Genomic DNA, 20,730 nt, shown 5'->3' on the forward strand with positions numbered 1-20,730 from the left:
TGTGAACTAAACGTTTATTGCTTTGATTGTAATGGATTTGTGTCTTCATCTTAACTCATTATCCTGCCACCCTGCAGTCCTTTCAGCCCCCAGCAGCCTCTGGCCTTCAACACTATTATTATTTGATATTTGATTTCAAAGCCCTATTGCCTCGTGATCCTGCAGCGGTCAGTACTACGCTCCCCTACAGCCATCGTTAATAATAATAATAATAATAATAATAATAATAATGTATACTTTATTAATCCCGCAAGGGGAAATTCCAATGTTTTCACTCTGTTGTTATTACACACATTACACTATTCTACCAACCTGGCATAGGCAACTGCTCGTGGCCCCAAAATGACCCAAAGGTTTAATAAATATCATTTACACAATTAAAATGAATGGCAAATTTGTTAGAAATTCACACCACTGAAGTAGAATATCAGCTGTGATGGGTAGTATTGGTCCATCATAGGAAAACTAAAGGCTTTAACTAATAATTATTTGTATCTGACAATTATTTACTTTAATAACTGATTGATAGTTTATTCTATGAAATGGCAGAAAATAGTGGAAAGAGGCCCATCATTATTCCCTGAAGCTCAAGTTAACACTCTAACCAACCGTCAAAAAGTCAAAGCTGTTGAATTTAGTATCGTAGAAAACTAGGGGAAACCAGGAAAGGGTCACATTTGAGAAGCTGGAACCAGTGATTTGTATTTTTATTTTTAGCTTAAAGGTACACTGTGCAGCGTTTTAAGTATTTTATTAGCTAAAATCAGCATCTTCATTCATAAATATGTCCTCATTGGTGTAAAATGACCTCTGCCAATGATCTGACCCATCCTCGTAAGCGAAGAATTTCTTATCTGTATTTACATTGGACGGGCAAGTCCAAGAAGGCTTCCATGTCGTTCCGCCATTTTGAAAAACTATAATGGCTGAGAGGGACATAAAGCACTAGCCTACCTGTCTAGCTAATCCACAACACTTTTTCGTTCAGAGCCAGCGTCACGTCACTGAAACCAGCTGAAACGGAGAAGAAGATCAGTGAGAGGGAGCTTGTCACCGCCCCGGCAAATTTGAAAGCCTGCACTGCACTTTAGTTCACAATGGAGGATCATACTTATGCCGAGCCACAGGAGAAGGAATCCTCGTCGCCAAAAAATCGAAAAAGGGAATTAAAAAGGCAACGTGACCAGCGAATTCAAAACACGAGGGTAAACATCGGGGTAGCCTTTCCCAGGTGGAAAGAGCTAATGAAGGAGAAAGACTTTCAAAGGGACACTGAAGTTGCCGGCTTTCTTCTCGACAGGTAAGCCAATGTTACGGTCTAAATTACAAGGGAAATTACTTATACGTGCTCACACTAATGATTCAATGCAGTTTGCAGTTGGTTTAAAATAACGAACCTCATCAACCGAAAGAAAACTCGATGAAGCGCTATTGGAAGACATGTTGTCATAGCTTCTTGGCACATAACGGCTACCGTAGTTGCAACACGCATTTGAAAAAGCGAGGCGCTAGAGAGCACTATTCGTTTGAATGCAAAATACAATTTCACCGCTAGATGGGAGAAATTCCTACACAATGTACCTTCAAAAAATATTTAATGAACAAAATTGTTGCAAATTAATTTTCTGTCAACAGACTAATCCCTTCTGCTCTACAGTAGTGGTTGGTTTCTAAGTGCCTGGGGATATACTGAAAACTGCCATGTACATAGGGGCCCAACCGCAATGTTTTTGCCCTGGGGCCCTCCCTTGGAGATTTATCTGACAATGCAGGGGAACAAATATTCTGTCCCTTTTGTTCACCAGAGGCAAACTAATCTAACCTGCCATCCAGGAGTCTGCAGAGGTACACAACCGGAGGTATAAGACACTTTATCGCACACGGCACAAAAACTTTCATTCTGCAGGTTAGGATTGTTTTAACTTGACTGGTATCTAATTTATCTGAACAATTAACTAACTAAGTTACCTTTCTATTGCAACTCACCTAGGCCTAGAAGTGTAAACGGGATCTAAGGGCCTAAGAGTGGAGGTATCTCAGAAACAGCATACCTTTAATTTGATTTTAATTTCGAACCAGTTTAAGGTTAATAAAAGTCTTATGTAATGAATTACAGCACAATTGTATTTTCTCAATAGCTTGTTAAACAGATTCAGTGACAGTGTTGAATAGTATAATCTGCATAAGGATGGATTATGGACAATTATGCACAGATATTTCATTTCAAATTTGCTTCTTCTCCTGTAGTGGAATCATAATACTTTTATTATATAAGATCAAAGAATACAAATGTTTTTTTTTCCAATAATTGTTTATGAATCAAACTTTTTTTTTTGTGGCTTAAAAAGAGGAAACCTAATCAAAATCAAATCTTGTACTTGTACTTGTAATCATCGTTCTCCAGCATATGAACACTTAAAGGGAAACCATTATTTGGCAAATTTCTGTTTTTCTTACTTATAATATGGAGACTTTTAAAACGTGTTTTGAGCTTGGTGCCACAGCTAACTAGAGTGTCCACCACCCGTGCCTTGAGAGTGTCCACTAACTTGTTGACCACGCGGGAACCTTTTCATTCCCGTGTCGGAAAGTGTTTGAGGTGTGTGCTCCGATGACCTCGGGGTCACATACCACGCAAAGGGGCTATGCAGTTTTGCTGACCACGTAGATGTTTAAATCAAAACCCTGGCAATCAGAGGTGGCTGGTGGGAGGGAGAGGAAGAGAGACGATAGGGGGAAGGAGAGCTTGTTTCTGAGCCATGGTCAGATGGGAGAGGGCTAAGTGGTGGGTGTGTGCAAAGACTTGAAATATGTTGAAGAGATGCGTGTTATCTTTTCTCCTTGCCACTGGTTGTCCAGTACCTCCCCTCGTGTTGTGTCGTCAGCAGTTTATCTCAGGGCCTGGCTGGAGCTGTGAGGGAAAATGGGAGGAAATCTGATCCATATGGTGGCACTATAAAGCTCACTGCTGATTTGCAGGCTTCAACGTGGTCAAGGCTTCATCCCCGCTCACGACTAGCATCCTCCTCTCACACCTGATCCCTGCGATCTGAACTTCTCACTCTCTCCTCAGCAGCACCGGCGCTTATCTGCCTGACCCCTGTGGTGCCTCAGCAACAATCTTCAAAGCTGATTCGTCTCAGAGAAGTAAGTCAATTCTTGTTTTGCATAATGTGTGTAAATAGCGAGATTATGAGTGAGTAATGATGCATTACATGTATCTGTTTTTCTCATGTTGCCTCAGAGATGAAGATATTGGGCAAGGTTGCTTTCTTGCTTTTGCTCGGGGGAATCTGGGGTCAGAACAACCGTAATGCTAAAGCTGGTGGCAAGTCCACCAAGAAGTCTGGTGGAAACCAAGGGGGTGATGTTGGCCAGTCTCCCCCTGTGGTTGATCTGACTCATGGAAGCACTGGAAGCACTGGAAGCACTAGAGGCATAGGAAGCACGAGAGGCACTGGAGGCACAGCTGAAGCAGCACAGGAGGGTGCTGCAGGAGCTCGAGCCGCTGGACAACAGACAGACGATATGAGGCTGCACTTCCTCAAGAACACCCAAGTGACATGTAATGATGGAACAGCAGCAGGGTGAGACGTTCTGGATCTTTTTTCTTACTTTGTTCCTGAAACTTGAAATAATGATCAAATAATAATAAACGTTTTGCAGATGGATACAGTGATTTTAGAAGCTACATAGAGCATCAGTGTGTCCATACATGGCTGCTTTATCTTCCCCATCTCCTCATTCCTGTTTATTTGTGGTTCTACAGGTTTTACCTAAAGGAGTTCAGAGGAAGCCGCCGATGGCAGTTATTTCTGGAAGGTGAGTATTTAAAAACCCAACTGTTTAACTTGGTCCCAAAAGGTCAGCTTGTTTTGGCGTGATGCCCCCGTTGGAATTTTGATGGGGATGTCATCTTGTCCCGTCATCTTCTGTTTTTCTCCTTTTTTGGTTGCTGCCTGTCACTTTGATAGACTTAGGATGGGGGAAATATATGTGGATTAACCTGTGTGTGTGTGTGTGTGTGTGTGTGTGTGTGTGTGTGTGTGTGTGTGTGTGTGTGTGTGTGTGTGTGTGTGTGTGTGTGTGTGTGTGTGTGTGAGAGAAAGAGAGAGAGAGAGAGAGGTATGCACAAACATTTTACCTGGACTTTCTTGAACAGGTTTTAGGATTTATGAGTGTATTATTCTGAGCAGTAGAGCCAATATGTCAAACCACTTTGCACAAGTTGAAAGTCAATCGACAAATCAGGGACTGACAGTTTGCAAATTAAAGGAGGAGTCATTCGTCTTTTTTGTCCAACTCTGAGTGAATATATAGTCTCGTTAGCAGACCAGGCTACACAGGTGCATTCCTTTCCCTCTCCATTCCTCACGGGCCTCTATGATAGGCTAACAAGGGTCTCCCTTGCTGTGCCTGGTGTGAATGTCTAATATTAGTCTCTATTATTTTTAGGTGGCTGGTGCTGCCACAGCAAAGAGACCTGTGATTCCAGGTACCAAAATATACCCCGACTAATGAGCTCATCGAGGTGGCCCCAAACAAAAAGAGGTAGGTCAGGTTTTAACACGCACGTCATAGTGTTCCCATAGTGTTGCTTGTTTTACGTAATCTTTAATGAGACATTAGGGCATCTGTATGATCTCTAAATCGCTGCATTTTTACCAGGAACTGGAATATTGTCTTCTCAAGCGGAGGAGAACCCACACTGGCATAATGCAAACATTGTGTAAGTACTTGTAAATCCTCACTGATTTTGTAGTGCAGAATGGGATAGTAAAGCTTTTTTCTCCCCTGCTGTGTCTGGAAGAGCTCTGTGAGAATGGCGTGAGTGACCAAGAACAGTAAAGTTGCAAGAAAGAAAACACAATCTTCCTCTTAAAAAAAACATAAGCAAGTAAATGCAACCTTGCTCAATTCACTACACTTTGCTGCTTATGCCTTACTTGTTTTACTATGACCAGTAGCTTATAATGGCTAATACAGGTCTACTAATTTGTGATATATGACAGAAGACTTTAGTCTAACAAATGTGATTGTATCCCTTACTGCAGATTCATCCCGTACTGTTCCAGTGATGTGTGGAGTGGCACTGGACCCGCCCCGACCCCTCCTCCAAGGCCACGACAAGGCAGAGAAAAAGAGAGGGATAGAAATACAAATGCAAGTAAGTTTCTTCACATCCTTTGAGAGTTTTTCAGTTAGGGTCCCTCACAACAATGACACATCTGTGAAAAACATGATTGATCTAACTTTCTGTTTAGTGCGGCGCTCCCAATCATTTGACGTGTGTATTTGTTATCAGCTGAGTACACCTTCATGGGATCCCTGATCATCCGCGAGGTCATCAAAGACCTCATCCCCAAAGGAATCAAGCAGGCCAAGGTTGTCATGCTGTCTGGCACGAGGTGAGTTTGTTTTATCGCTCGCGCTCTGATGCTGACCGCAGCTTTTGGACACGAGCCTGCATCATCTGTACCATCTAGGCTATCTCCGTGCCGGACATTCAACAAGAGAAGCCCTATTTTGGGTGCATCCTCTTGTCAACAATAAAGATGTTTACAGTCAACTGTGAACAATGACATAATGTATATTAAAGGGCCTTGCCCTGTAATGGTGAACATTCCTCCCAGGTTAGCAACATAGTTGTTGGGACTCCCCCATGCCCTAAAACAGGCTCCACTGTCTGAATGTGAATAGCTGGCATGCTGTCATTTTGGTACCCCTAACGAAAATGACACTCTCAAAGCCAAACTATTTATTGATTTTCTTGGCTCCTGCAGTGCTGGTGGAACAGGTGTTTTGCTAAACATTGAGAGGGTGGCCAGTCAGCTGGAGCAGCTCGGTGCAGAGGCTCAGGTTCGAGGCCTCGTGGACTCTGGGTGGTTTCTAGAGAGTAAACAGCAGAGATCACCTAACTGCCCCGAGACTATTTCCTGCTCACCTGAAGATGCTATTAAGATAGGACTCAGGTAAAGTCAGGCATTCTTCAGTCAGTCTGTATAGATTTTATGTAACGAAACACTTTTTATAGGCCCTGATGCAGAATTTGGAATTATCTCTCTTTTCCTATACAGTGCTGTTTATTGTATATTGTATTGCTGTTAATGTATATTTGGCTATATTGATATAGATTTGTGTGTATTGACAGTGTGTGTGCGTGTCTTTTCTCAGGCTGTGGAATGGGGTTGTGCCTGATAGATGTCGGCAGCTCTATAAGAGAGGAGAGGAATGGCAGTGCTTCTTTGGCCACAAACTGTACTCCACCTTGACCTGTGAGTGCTGGCTGGTGCTTCCTATATTTATCATGATATTGGATTAGTATGCTTTATATTTGACTTAAAGGGATAGTTCGGGGTTTTTTGATGTAGGGTTGTATGAGGTACTTATCCATAATCAGTGTATTACCTACAGGAATACGGACGTTTGTGTTTATCCAACCTGGGAGCATGTTAACTGCCATCAACTGTAGGTAATACACTGAGTATGGCTAAGTACCTCATACAACCACTTCAAAAAATCCGAACTATCTCTTTAAGCTGTTTAAAAGTTATGTGCACTGAAATATGAGAGATGTGAGTTTAACTTACACAGAAGCTGAAAAGTGCTGAACAGACTGTAAAAATGCCGATGCCCAATGTTGGTAATTTTAATGCTTTGCGTTGCATCTGCAAGTTTTGAATCAAAAACCCACAAGGAAAAAAATTATGAAAACATGGTTGAAAGACATTTTTTTATCAATTCCTGAGCAACTGAACTATGACAGTAGTGGAAAAAAACTAAAACATCTAAGTTTAAAGACCTCATGTGTGGGATTTGACAATTTCTGACTTTGGCGACTCTGAGTGCTACTATCAGAAAATACACTGTAGAGACAGCAACAAAGATTCAACCTAGGATTTTTTTTTTTTTGTTGAAAATTGTTTTGGCCACTTGGGGGCAACACCACAAGCTGTAAACATCGACACACTGTATTATAACCTTATAAAGCTGATTTGGCAAACTTGCAAACTTGCAAACTTGCAAACTTGCAAACAGCAGACACATCCAGCAGACACAGAGCAACATTATCGTTCATTTGGGGTCATGCTTCTGGCCACCTTATGTAAGTCTATAAGTCTGATATTCACTCCCGTTTTAGCTCTGTTTTGTTCTCCACCAACTATTGAGAAAAATATCTGGTTCTTAGCTGCTAAATGCTTCACTAGTGCTTCACTGGTGAATGCCAGCTGGACTCTAACTTAGCCCGTCTGCCGTTTGGTGCTGAGCCTATGGTGTACAACGCGTTTATCAGAGCTTTTGTGCTAAAAAGAGCTGCTCGCTGCCTTTTCCGGCTGATGAGAGCCGTGAGACTGAACCAAAACAATAAATCTGCGCACGCTAAAACTAAAACAATTGTCAGAAAAGAGCTATAAAGCTCTGTAGAGCTGAGGGGAACTGCAGTCAGTTGACAATTCTCTGTACGTTCATCCCAATGAGCGTCCTGTTTCACATTGCACATACCGTATATCATCACATGCCCCATTGTTAAAATAAAAATACGGATTAGATACATCTTTAATACTAAACTCTTTGTTTTCCCTGTAGCCCCTCTGTTTGTCGTGCAGTGGCTGTTTGATGAGGAGCAGCTGAGAGTGGAGAACATCTACATGGGAGGACAGAGTCTGTCCGAGGAGCAGTGGCAGTACATACAGAACCTGGGCAGGGAGCTCAAGAACTCACTGACAGATGTCACGTGAGTTCCCAAAAACAGATTTGGAAGAGAAAACATAAAGTGATAACTAGATCTTATATGCACCAGATGGGCTAACATGTAGAGATGGCTGCATTGTTTTGTGTGTGTTTTTCAGGGCTGTGTTTGCTCCGTCCTGCCTCTCCCACACAGTGATTACTAAAAGGTAAGAATGGACATTTGACTCCTGTGGCGGTAATGCACTTTCACGCCTTCTGTCCCACACTTTATTCTCGCCTCTACCAGTAGTCATCTCTACCTAGTGAGCTCATGCTGCTGATTTTGTTCGCTCGTTCATCACCCTACATTCTTCATGTCACCAAATGCCATTTCACACTTTCCCTAACCCCTCGGTACCCCTTGAACGCACTCATTATTTTGCTGCACAGATGGGCATTGATGGGTCAGCGCAGCCTTAGATCGGTTTACAGAGTTGAGCTAAGTTAGGTGTGTTTATCGATGATGATGATTCTTTATGGGAGTAGCTGAAGGTCCAAGGTCATTGTAGGTAATTTTACAGTTGCTGTTCTGTGATGTAACATACTTGCTGTACCAAGATAATGAACCAAAAGTTGCCGAAGGAAATGACAAATCTTGTGATCAGGCAAAGACATCGCTGATGACAATTCAGCGACCAATTCCTTTGCTTTCTCCCAATCCTTCCCTTCCCTTTCCTTTCCCTCTGTTTATTTCTCATCCCTATCTTCCCTGTCTTGTTGTTCTTCAAGCAACTGGATGAGTTTCCAAGTTAAAGGCACGTCTCTGCCACGGGCCCTGCACTGCTGGGACAGGAGTCTGGAGGCAACACGCAACAACAGAACCCCTGCTAAAGGCTGTCCTTTCCACCTTGTGGACAGCTGCCAGTGGCCCCAGTGCAACCCCACCTGCCCAGCCTTGGTGGACCAGGCCACTCAGCAGGAGCTCACGCTGCTCCAGATGCTGGTAGCCATGGGCCTTGACCTCCAGAAGCTGGGCCTGGATCCCCAGGGAGACGCAGATTCTCTGGCCAGCATGGTCAGCAATGGTGGCTAAGTGTAAACGTGGATAGCAGCTTAAGAGATTAAGCCATTAAAAGGCTTAATAGAGGAAATAATGTGTTGAAGTTTTAATGTAACCATAGAATTAGTACTGAAATCTGGTTACTACATCTTGTGCTGCTCAGCATTCCATTATGCTTCATGTGTCTGTTAAATTGGTGACTTGACTGGTGGGTGTGTCACTGTGTCTGAGTCTGAGTGGTTTGGCTGTCCCTCTGCTGGACACTAGAAGAAAGAGCTTTGGGTCTAAATCAAAGGGGATTCAGTTGTACTGATTGAATAGCTTTGAGATTTTCCAGGTGACCCGGCATACTGTACCTCCTCGAACACACTTTTATCCTGATCACTCTACATGAAAGTCAAACTTCAGAGCAGTAGAGTTGGATACTTTTAATGAATAAAGGCTCCCGCAAAGAGGGAAACAAACATGTTGCTTTGACAGGACTCGTGACAAAAAAAGAAACGTTTGCACCACGTTCTGTAGTTGTTAACATTTGAATTAGCTTTAAAGAAAGATGTATTTATGCTCTTTCTACCTAGCAGTCATACTTTTCATACAATAGTAATCTGATCTGCTAAATTGCTGATTCTTACATAAAATAAAACTCAGAGAACACAAAAACTACACTCACACTAACTCAATCATGTTTTGCATAGTTCCAAATACACTGATTGTGATTTTTGTGACTTAGTTTTAGCTCCTGATGCTATGCTAACTTATATATATTACGTAATATATATATATATACATATTTTATGTGCACGTAAGAAAATAGTGTTTATTAGTTATTGATATTTTTCTGTGTAGGCCAGCAGGAGTTTGCCTATTTGACATGTCAAGTGTGCGATAAATAGAAAATACTCCCTAAAAAAGCAACAACGCTGTGGTTATTCAGCACTCAGTTGTCAGGATAGTCTATATCTAGTGACATACGTGGACATAATACAGACTATGTATTGCAATCCTTTCAATGTTGTCAAAAATGTATGCTTCTTTAATGCCATGCATGTTTTGCAAGGCATTTACAGATGTTACTGTATGTTTTATTTCCATCTAGGTACTGTAATCATTGTGTCGAACGATAAGGATTTGACAAGAATTGTACCTGCTGGTAACAAGTATCAGACTGAGTTGTTGCTCATGTTGAAACGGCGAATAAAGATATAAATGGACAATAACATGAATTCTTTTGTGGTTCATCCAATTCTATTTGTTCATTCTCTTGACATCTTTATTGTAACACATGTGGGAAGGTGCAATGAGAAGATGCATAAGGCATGGTTACATTTACACTGGTACGTCTCTGCCCTCAGAGCTAACAGACTGAAATAGCAACGCAGAGTTTCTAATGATTGACTACCATTTGAGGAGCCACAGGGACCTACATACTCAAACGGTCTGTCGAGCATTCACACTTCCTCTATATATATGTTAAGTCATTTAATGTGGATTAAAGAAGACATTTTGATTGTCCAACACCAACTGCCTGGTATAATCAAAGTGACAATCTAAAAACACTTGTTTAGTGTTAAAATCTTGAACAGGAAAAGAAGAATATATGTTTTTTTGAAAGAAACAAAAGACTGTGCTTGATTTATTTTCGAACTTGAATTTTTAGATTTGATTATATGTTAATCACAGTGTGCATGTGTTAATGTCAATCACATTTCCTTCAAAGGGCATTTTATGTGTCAATGCCACTGCTTAGAAGATTGAACACATTCTGTGTGGGAGCATCATGACTCTGGAGACTGCTAGCTAATATGAGACCAGCAGAAATGACAGGATGGTGGGGATATAACACAAGTATTAAAGACTGACTCAAACCTATTATTGAATCTATAAAAATATCTTTTAAACTCAACTTCTCCACCTTCCTTTGCTGCTATCATAGTCACATCCTCCCGTTCTTGCACTAAAAATGTGTTGTTCATAAACTACAGTGCCTTGCGAAAGTATTCGGCCCCCTTGAACGTTTCGACCTTTTGCCACATTTCAGGCCTCAAACATAAAGATATAAAACTGTAATTTTTTGTGAAGAATCAACAACAAGTGGGTCCCAATTATGAAGTGGAACGAAATTCATTGGCTATTTCAAACTTTTTTAACAAATAAAAAACTGAAAAAGTGGGCGTGCAAAATTATTCAGCCCCTTTACTTTCAGTGCAGCAAACTCTCTCCAGAAGTTCAGTGAGGATCTCTGAATGATCCAATGTTGACCTAAATGACTAATGATGATAAATAGAATCCACCTGTGTGTAATCAAGTCTCCGTATAAATGCACCTGCTCTGTGATAGTCTCAGAGGTCCGTGTAAAGCGCAGAGAGCATCATGAAGAACAAGGAACACACCAGGCAGGTCCGAGATACTGTTGTGGAGAAGTTTAAAGCCGGATTTGGATACAAAAGATTTCCCAAGCTTTAAACATCCCAAGGAGCACTGTGCAAGCGATAATATTGAAATGGAAGGAGTATCAGACCACTACAAATCTACGAAGACCCCGTCCCCTCTAAACTTTCAGCTCATACAATGAGAAGACTGATCAGAGATGCAGCCAAGAGGCCCATGATCACTCTGGATGAACTGCAGAGATCTACAGCTGAGGCGGGAGACTCTGTCCATAGGACAACAATCAGTCGTATACTGCACAAATCTGGCCTTTATGGAAGAGTGGCAAGAAGAAAGCCATTTCTTAAAGATATCCATAAAAAGTGTTGTTTAAAGTTTGCCAAAAGCCACCTGGGAGACACACCAAACATGTGGAAGAAGGTGCTGTGGTCAGATGAAACCAAAATCGAACTTTTTGGCAACAATGCAAAACGTTATGTTTGGCGTAAAAGCAACACAGCTCATCACCCTGAACACACCATCCCCACTGTCAAACATGGTGGTGGCAGCATCATGGTTTGGGCCTGCTTTTCTTCAGCAGGGACAGGGAAGATGGTTAAAATTGATGGGAAGATGGATGGAGCCAAATACAGGACCATTCTGGAAGAAAACCTGATGGAGTCTGCAAAAGACCTGAGACTGGGACGGAGATTTGTCTTCCAACAAGACAATGATCCAAAACATAAAGCAAAATCTACAATGGAATGGTTCACAAATAAACATATCCAGGTGTTAGAATGGCCAAGTCAAAGTCCAGACCTGAATCCAATCGAGAATCTGTGGCAAGAACTGAAAACTGCTGTTCACAAACGCTCTCCATCCAACCTCACTGAGCTCGAGCTGTTTTGCAAGGAGGAATGGGCAAAAATGTCAGTCTCTCGATGTGCAAAACTGATAGAGACATACCCCAAGCGACTTACAGCTGTAATCGCAGCAAAAGGTGGCGCCAAGTATTAACTTAAAGGGGGCTGAATAATTTTGCACGCCCAATATTTCAGTTTTTTATTTGTTTAAAAGGTTTGAAATATCCAATAAATTTCGTTCCACTTCATGATTGTGTCCCACTTATTGTTGATTCTTCACAAAAAATTACAGTTTTATATCTTTATGTTTGAGGCCTGAAATGTGGCAAAAGGTCGAAAAGTTCAAGGGGGCCGAATACTTTCGCAAGGCACTGTAAGAAACCTTTGGCTTTGCAGAATTATATTGCATGTCATATGGGACATCAACAATCTTTGATTGCACACAGTGGACTATAAATACGTTGCTCTGGTAAGAAAACTTATTAAAAATATAATATATATAATAAAATATATACTAACGTTATAGCTGTAGCGCGCTGGGTTTACGTGTTTACAGGTATATCTGGCAACCCGGCCTGGCTGTCAAACTGGGCAGTTGATAACAACGCACAGGCCAAAACACAAACAGAAATTCCGTCACGGAACGTAAATTTCAAAAGGAGAAGATACTGGCATTAGCATTGTTGTCAGAAAAGATAGTGTTTCAACTTAGCATGTTTCCTTAATATCTGATGATGCATTGGGGTCATTTTTGGATTTATTACAGTAAATATATTACATATTGGACTTTAACCAGCTAGCAATTCTAGCTATTAAATGTTAAAAAGGCCACACAGTTGGTGTACATAATACAGCACAACTAGTATGTAGAAAAGAATACAATGAAATAGGTTACAAAAAAATAAATAAAAAAATAGCAAAATATATATATACAGTACAGGCCAAAAGTTTGGACACACCTTCTCATTCAATGTGTTCCTTTATTTTCATGACTATTTACATTGTAGATTCTCACTGAAGGCATCAAAACTATGAATGAACACATATGGAATTATGTACTTAACAAAAAAGTGTGAAATAACTGAAAACATGTCTTATATTTTAGATTGCTCAAAGTAGCCACCCTTTGCTTTTTTATTAATAAGGGAAAAACTTCCACTAATTAACCCTGACAAAGCACACCTGTGAAGTGAAAACCATTTCAGGTGACTACCTCATGAAGCTCATTGAGAGAACAACGGGGTTTGCAGAGTTATCAAAAAAGCAAAGGGTGACTACTTTGAGGAATCTAATATATAAGACATGTTTTCAGTATTTCACATTTTTGTTAAGTACAAATTCCATATATGTTCATTCATAGTTTTGATGTCTTCGCACAATCTACAAGTAAATAGTCATGAAAATAAAGAAACACATTGAATGAGGTGTGTCCAAAGTTTGGGCCTGAAATTCTGTGTGCATATATATATATATATATATATATATATATATATATATATATATATATATATATATATATATATTTATTTATTTATTAATAAAATAGTATGAAAGAAATACATGCTGAATATATGTAACTGTTACTCATAGAGAATAATTTGTTTTTAACAGTAAACATTTGAGTAGCTTAAACAAAAAACTAGGGAGAGGTGACACTTGTTCTATTTAAGGATTTAAATATAGTTTTGACAAGTACAATCAAAGTTGTAGAGATCTTGAAACAATTTCTACTAAGAATGTTATTGTGAATATCTTTAATTACCATTCTGACTAGTAATAATACAATTTTGACTATGAGAAATGCTATTATAGGAGTGTGGTTTGATTAAATTGTCGAATCTCGTGGTGGTGTGGGTCATCTCGACTTGAAAAATCTTGGATTTTTTCCCATAATGCATTGCTGTTTTTTTCTACTTCCTCTTTCCGCCATATTGCAGAACCGGTAAGATGCCTTTTTACACTGTCACCTTCAATCTTTTAAGTATCTAAGGCATCTAAATGTTAAATGTCCCATTTATGCGATCATATTGAAGCAAAAGTACATGTTAATGCTTTGGGAGGATTATCGCCTCGATTGATCAGACGAATTTAACATAACTGGGCCTCAAATTTCATCTTGCAGCCCCTCTGCTCGGCCCTGGGAATCGGTGCGTTCAAGGCGCTTTGATAACTGTTAGCTTTTCGACCACACAAATGCCTTTTTTACTTTGAACAAATAAGCCCTGTAAGCTGTCCATGGTTATACGTGTTTAACGCAGTCTGTAGCGTACATGGTCGACGCTGCGTTGACCATTAGAACTACAAGTGTTGTGAGATGCTTTGCCAATGTAACGTTAACGTCAGTCGGCTAGGCTAGGTAACGTTAACGTTAGCTATTCTGTGTGCTCATGAAGGACCATGCTTTGGCGAGTCTCTGCGTTTTACTTCAATGTCACTGAAGCAAACGCCACGTTAACTGCTGCGAGTAAAACCGATTCCGCTGGAATCAAAAGTATTTACACAACTTAACTTGTTAATGTTAGCGAAGTTGCTAATAACGTTACCTGTTTGAAATGTGACGTTACGTTTCATGCCATAATTGGGGCTAGCTAGGCTTTGTTAACTGGGCATAACTTTGTGCTTCACCTCTTGACCCAGTATTTCCATTTGTAGCTAAAATATGCGAGATTAAATTGTGTTCAAGTCAGTGTATGACCCTACATTTAAAAAAAATAAATAAATAAAGTAGCTCCTGATATGGAGGGACAGCAATTGACTATGTGAAAGCACAGGCTAGGTCTTCTCTCTGTAAAAGTAGTTTGGAGGCATTGGAAAAACAGTCCCACAGTGGGTTGTGAAATTAGGCACAGCTTAATTTCTTAGTTTAAGCTTACATATGTCACACTAATCGGTTAACAGTTATCTTTGTGTATGCAGGCATCATGGTGCGCATGAACGTTCTCGCAGATGCTCTGAAATGCATCAACAACGCTGAGAAGCGTGGGAAACGCCAGGTCCTCCTTAGGCCCTGCTCCAAGGTTATTGTGCGCTTCCTAACCGTCATGATGAAGCACGGTGAGTGGTGGTCTTGGTATCATGAAACACTAAGTTAATCATTTGGCCATGTCATAATGGCAGTGCTATGGTCTAGTCAATGTATACATTTACTGCCATGTCAAGCTGGTAGGAGAGGCAAGTTACATACGAGTGTAGTCGGTAGAAGTATGGTCAGCCTCTAGCTGAACAGGTTTGAAGCGTGGTCATGGCTGTAGAGCTTTGTGTCTCATATCTGAGATGAGACACCAAGCTGACACTTAAATATCTGAGACATCAAGCTCATAACCTCCAAATGGTTATAGTTTGAAGTGTTTTAATGATTTAATGTTCTTTGTCGTTTGCACCTTCAGGTTACATTGGTGAGTTCGAGATCATTGACGACCACAGAGCCGGGAAAATTGTCGTCAATCTCACAGGCAGGCTGAACAAGGTAAAGTCTCTTAGTTGGCCCAACTCTGCAGTTACCATTATGTCACTGCTTTGGTAGCTGTTTGCAACAGTTCCCTCAGGTCTGCATTTCCAAATGACATAAAGAAACCTTCAGACATAAAATGTCTTCTAAGCATCTACTTTTATTAAACGCTCTTAATTTAATGAGTGGGGTGCCTTGTTTCTTTGTTTGGAAAGTGGTAAATGCAACAGTCTTCTAATTGAGAGGAATACTAAAGCTACCACAGGTGGTTCATCTTACAGTATTTAACCTGTTGGATCTAGTTCCTGCTTGCTACTTTGTTTGAATGTGGAGTGTTAACCAGTTTTTTTTATATTTTTATCTTTTCAGTGTGGTGTGATCAGTCCGCGTTTTGATCTCCAGCTCAAGGACCTGGAGAAGTGGCAGAACAACCTGTTGCCTTCAAGACAGTTTGGGTGAGAATCGCATACACCAACTTTTTAAACTGGGTGGCAGTGATGTAGTGCTGAATCCACGGAGGAGACATTTTAGTCCCAATGGTCTCCAGTCTTTCTCTTAATCAGTTAGTAACTCTAGTGGCTTGGTTTCATGCTCGACTTGCCCGCTGCGATGCTTGCTTTTGCTTGGTTGTCCTGTGCCGTTGCATTGGAAAATTAGTTGAATCGGTTTTTCATTCAAGAGATTTAAAGTTAGTGTTGATTTTGTGATCATCTAACTATAAATCGAGGATTATCTGCGCGTGTGTGCATGCACAGTACAGCAGCGGGGAGTTGCTACATCCCTAGACGGCTCATGGATTGTGGTTCGCTGGCTCTGCTACCAACCCCGGTCTCCTGGGTGAAAGTCCTGCATTGTTTGACCCATCCATCACCCCAACCTGCTTCCTTGTGTAGATTTTCGGTCTTTCCTACTACGTAATCTTACAGCACCCGGTCAAGCTACTGCTATGCCTGGTGTGTCCCATACAGGCGCTAGAGGGGTGCTTGTGCAGTATGTGACGCTGAGAGCCACTGACCATGCGTCATTATTTCACGAATTGGGAATGAGAAGTGGTTGCCACAGCATGTTTTTTGCAGTGGGCTACCGGATTTCCAAAAAATAATCATGCGCTAAAAACGGATTGCTGTCTAACCTACATGTAAATGATGAAATTAGTCATACACAAACACACGTTAGATGACCGCCCAGGCTCTTGGGCTCTCCAGCACGTTTTGTTGCCTGTGGTTTCTCCGGCCCGTATGCCCGTTGTAGCAGCTTCCCCAGCAGGCTGAGCCAGGCTCCCCGTTTCCTCCGCCCGGGCCCTGTCGCTACCTGAAGCTGGTGGTGAGCTGAGCAGCGCCTGATTGAACCACCCTCATAATTACAGTTGTGGGGAAAGAATACTGGAAACCAAGCAATTTGCTCGTTCCGAGTGAAAGTGAAAGCCTAAGCGCTCAGCATTTATTGATGCTGCCCTAGATGATTATTATAGATGGTCTCATGAAGTCATGGGATTATTAATTAGTCATTTAAGTGCCATTTTTGTTTATCAGATGATGTAGCAGAGACAACAGGGAGTGGCATGTAAAGGTCATGAGCTGGACTGAAGCTCACATTGAGGATTACAGGGTATCTGTTGTGCTTACATATAAGATGGTTTTTGCATGTTCTCTCAAGCAAAGTAGCAAGTTTGTACCCAGAAATGTTTTTCTCACATTTGTTCATTGACTCTCGCCTGTAGATGGTCATCAATGTAGTGATTGGTTTTATGATACCTACTGAATATTACCTTACTTTCAGTGTTACCACCTGTTCCTTTTGGTTTGGTGGCCCTAACATACTCGGGAAAAGCTTTTCCATCTGATGTGCACACCATTTAATCAACCTCCCTTGAGCTGATTTGAGGAACTACCTGTGGAGTCATGACTGTTGCAGTTTGAGATGAAAATGATATTTGGGAGAGAGTACCACCTACCGTATACTGCAGACTAATAGAATCGTCCCACCTCTGCACATCTTTTTCTCTATGGTTCAAATTGTCTTCATACATTTCATAAACAAAATAGGGGTCATAAAATAGGTTTTCATAGCAGTTAATACATTGGTGAACTTAATAGAAGGCCCAGTCATCGTAAATGGAGTAGGGTTTAATCAGATGGTCAAATATGAACGTGTTTTGTGGCTTTTTGAAGTCCTTCCGATGTAATGAAGGTTTGTTCGGTGGGGCTCTTCCTTTTGCTCCTCAGGTGAAATGTGTGTTTACCGTTGTAAATGAATGCGCTACATTAAAATAAATAGTGTAGTCCTTCAGTCTATTCTCTGAACTTACTTTGTTTCACTTTGATCATCCCTCATCCTGTTCGCTGTTTAGGCTTAAGGCTGCCGCCGACAGTACACATGGTGTATCCATACCTGCAAACCTGTCGCTTTTCGGCGAAAATTGTCGTTTTGAATGGGGGAAAAGGTCATCCACGTGAATCGTGTAGATCCGAAGAGTTTTTATTTCGGGGGGTGTCAGAGACCGGTGCTAATTAAGCCGGTGCCTTAACGACCGTTATCTACCGAAAATAGTTGTCAACCGTTCAGACTTTGAATCTGGCTAGCTAATTAACAGCTGGCTCGTAACTGAGTGGACTAAAATTCCCGTTGCTGGGTCGTATCTAAGATCCGTCCTATTTACTGGAGCAGGAAACGTTTCCATTGCATAGGAACATCCTACATCCTCAGGTGTTGATTGCAAAATGCATGAAAATGACAAAATTAATGGCCTAAAAAAAAAGTTCTTTGGCAAGCAACCATGGTATAAGTCGGTTAATGCCCTTCGAGGTGTTCGTTATGAGGAACTACTATGGGTTGTATGGGCTTGTGTGAGTTGTATGGTAACGTGCTGCCTTTGTTTCCACAGATACATTGTGCTGACCACCTCAGCTGGCATCATGGACCACGAAGAGGCCAGACGGAAACACACAGGAGGCAAAATCCTTGGATTCTTTTTCTAAATGTAAAGAACTGCAAATAAAAATTCAACCAGGTGAAAGCTGGAAGTCTGCTGTAACTCATTTCATACAAAGGTGTCTGCAGAGAGATGGCTTTTAAAAGGCTCTGTCTTGTCAGGTTCAGTAGCAGTCATTGGACATGACACAAATCCTTGTAGAATACAAGGGTGCTGGTATGTCTATTGTTGGATAACACAACTTAACCCTTGTGTTGACTTACAATTACTTACAATTTGTTTTTATATCATAAAATATGGGATGTAAAAATAAGTGCTGAAAATGTGTAGGAGAATTTTACAATTTAAAACTAACTGAAAAAAGGTGTCAAACGGGGGGGGATTTTTTTTCAAGGTTGATGGGAAGACAACACAAGGGTTAACACCTGCAAAAGCATTTGTTTTTTGTGGTGTTTAATCACAAAAAACAAATGCTTTTGCATTTCTTTTCTTTTTTTTCGTTCACCTTTTTTTCAGTTTTAAATTGTAAATTTTTTTGCATAAATACAAGGACTAGACAACATGCAAACATGTCATGGGAAACAAGTAACTGAGCAACAGGTGTGTTGACAATGATCAACATGGCTAATGTACAGGCAACTAATCTTTGCTCCCACAATGGTTTATATATTTCTTTCTGCTGTGTAATATTTTGAACACATTCTAACTGCATCAACATACATTACATATCTATATTAGATATACATTTAAAAATGTATTTTTATAATCTTAAGATGTCAATGTACAACATGTGAATACACTGAAAAGCCACTGCCTATACCCCAACCCATAATTTAGTCAGAACCCTAAAAGGAAGTGTGTATTTATAAAGTAAAATTAAGTGAAGGTGCATAAACTAGATTGAATACCATTAATTGCAGGTATATCAACTATATAGAAAATTATCTGCACAATGAGTTACTAAAGCGGCATGAGACAGCAGCTCTGAAGCCAGAAAACATGCAAAAAACATGTAAAGGGATTTGTTGGAATCAAATTAGGCAACATGTCTACATGTGATAATCTATCGACTGAAAGCATAACATATCAATATTGGATTAGGTAATAAGAGTTGGAAGAAGTCAATCTGTGGTCATGGCTCCTCACCTGATTCAAGGAGGAAAAAACCAGAAGCTGGATCAACCTGCTGTTGGGCCTTGGCTAAGGCTCTAGCTGGCTGTGTAGAACAGAAAGTGCTAATCTGTCAGTCAGCCCACCCACAGCAGCTAAGGGAAAAGCTCTATGAGGGCTGCATCCATAAACACCATTTGCCTGACCGTGCAGAAGACTTGTACCCTAACTGCAGGTAAACCTCTAAAAACCTCCGTGTTGCAGCTGTGTCCCCAGCAGCCTGTGAACACCCACACAGGGGATTTCAGTCGTCGTGGCTGATTAGACCTCTGCGCAGGGTGAAGGTGGGCCGGAGCAAATTTGGCAATTTATTAGGTCACAAATTGTATCTACATATAAGAATGATGAAGCTGTCCTTTGTCCTGCCCTTTCAGGTGCAACAAAGCAGGAAGAAGTCAGTCGGTCTAAGCTCGCCCACACATTACTAAGAATCTCATCAGCCAGAATAACTAGAAACGTGTGTGTGTGTGTGTGAGGGCCTTTAAGAGCTGCCACATCTTTGCTACACAGCTGCCGGCTTGTGCAGTACAAAGCCCTGGCTTTCTGCTCCTGCACTCCTCACACCAGTGTGACCTTTCCTGTGGTCCTCGGTGTATTTGTCTTGTCCCCAACTTTAAAGCCTGGCTGCTGACCTCACATTAGACTGAAGAGATATATATATATTTTTTAATACATTTTTAAAGTGAGGGGTAATGCTGTACGTATCAAAAAGAGCTTCTTTAGTGTGCATGGACTGAATATATATATTATTTTTTTTAGATGTATTCCCAGAGACGTCCCTGCTTCCACCTTAGCTGCTCACAGACAATGTTTGTAATTCGCACAGCCACAAGAGGCATTTTCGGGGCACATGCCAACAAATGTTTGACCAAAAATCGTATAGCATCGCATCTCATCTCTGCATTTCATTTTTAAATATTAGAATCTACACTCATCAAACTATACTAGTAAAATTTGTCAGAAAGCTGCATCCCCTGCAAGTCCTCCGCTTCATCTTGCATCATACACTTGATGGACATTTTCTGTGCAGTTACGGCTGCAGGCTCCCATCCGCCAACATCCTACTAGATTATTTCTTGGTCTGGAAGCGTTATGAAACTATCTTACTGTATTAATTCAGTCAAAACCCCCACACCCACCCTCTTTTATAACAAAAAAAAACAACCTGTCCAGCTTGTATTTACCTTCACAGAAGTACTCGTTTTGCCACTGACCGGCT

The 20,730-nt window shown here is 41.0% G+C and overlaps 2 protein-coding genes across 3 annotated transcripts; both read left to right on the top strand.

Moving 5' to 3' along the window:
- Positions 1-2,395: 2,395 nt before the first annotated feature.
- notum2 (notum pectinacetylesterase 2) lies at positions 2,396-9,937 on the top strand. 2 transcript variants are annotated; one of them, XM_039825289.1, is made up of 12 exons: positions 2,396-3,147; positions 3,245-3,587; positions 3,770-3,822; positions 4,456-4,551; positions 4,669-4,729; positions 5,055-5,167; positions 5,306-5,408; positions 5,784-5,972; positions 6,175-6,275; positions 7,588-7,735; positions 7,851-7,898; positions 8,461-9,937. In XM_039825289.1, the coding sequence occupies exons 2-12, from the start codon at positions 3,247-3,249 to the stop codon at positions 8,762-8,764; spliced, it is 1,557 nt and encodes a 518-aa protein (XP_039681223.1). In that variant the 5' UTR covers positions 2,396-3,147; positions 3,245-3,246; the 3' UTR covers positions 8,765-9,937. The 2 variants fall into 2 exon arrangements, with proteins under 2 accessions (XP_039681223.1, XP_039681311.1); XM_039825377.1 differs by lacking the exon at positions 2,396-3,147 and having other exon boundaries at positions 3,235-3,587.
- A 3,846-nt stretch (positions 9,938-13,783) lies between these two features.
- On the top strand, positions 13,784-18,428 carry rps15a (ribosomal protein S15a). Its single transcript, XM_039814038.1, has 5 exons — positions 13,784-13,903; positions 14,878-15,015; positions 15,348-15,427; positions 15,779-15,864; positions 18,294-18,428. The coding sequence occupies exons 2-5, from the start codon at positions 14,883-14,885 to the stop codon at positions 18,385-18,387; spliced, it is 393 nt and encodes a 130-aa protein (XP_039669972.1). The 5' UTR covers positions 13,784-13,903; positions 14,878-14,882; the 3' UTR covers positions 18,388-18,428.
- The last annotated feature ends 2,302 nt before the right edge of the window (positions 18,429-20,730 follow it).

The sequence above is a fragment of the Perca fluviatilis genome, chromosome 1 (assembly GCF_010015445.1).
Source record: "Perca fluviatilis chromosome 1, GENO_Pfluv_1.0, whole genome shotgun sequence".
Taxonomy (NCBI): Eukaryota; Metazoa; Chordata; class Actinopteri; order Perciformes; family Percidae; genus Perca; species Perca fluviatilis.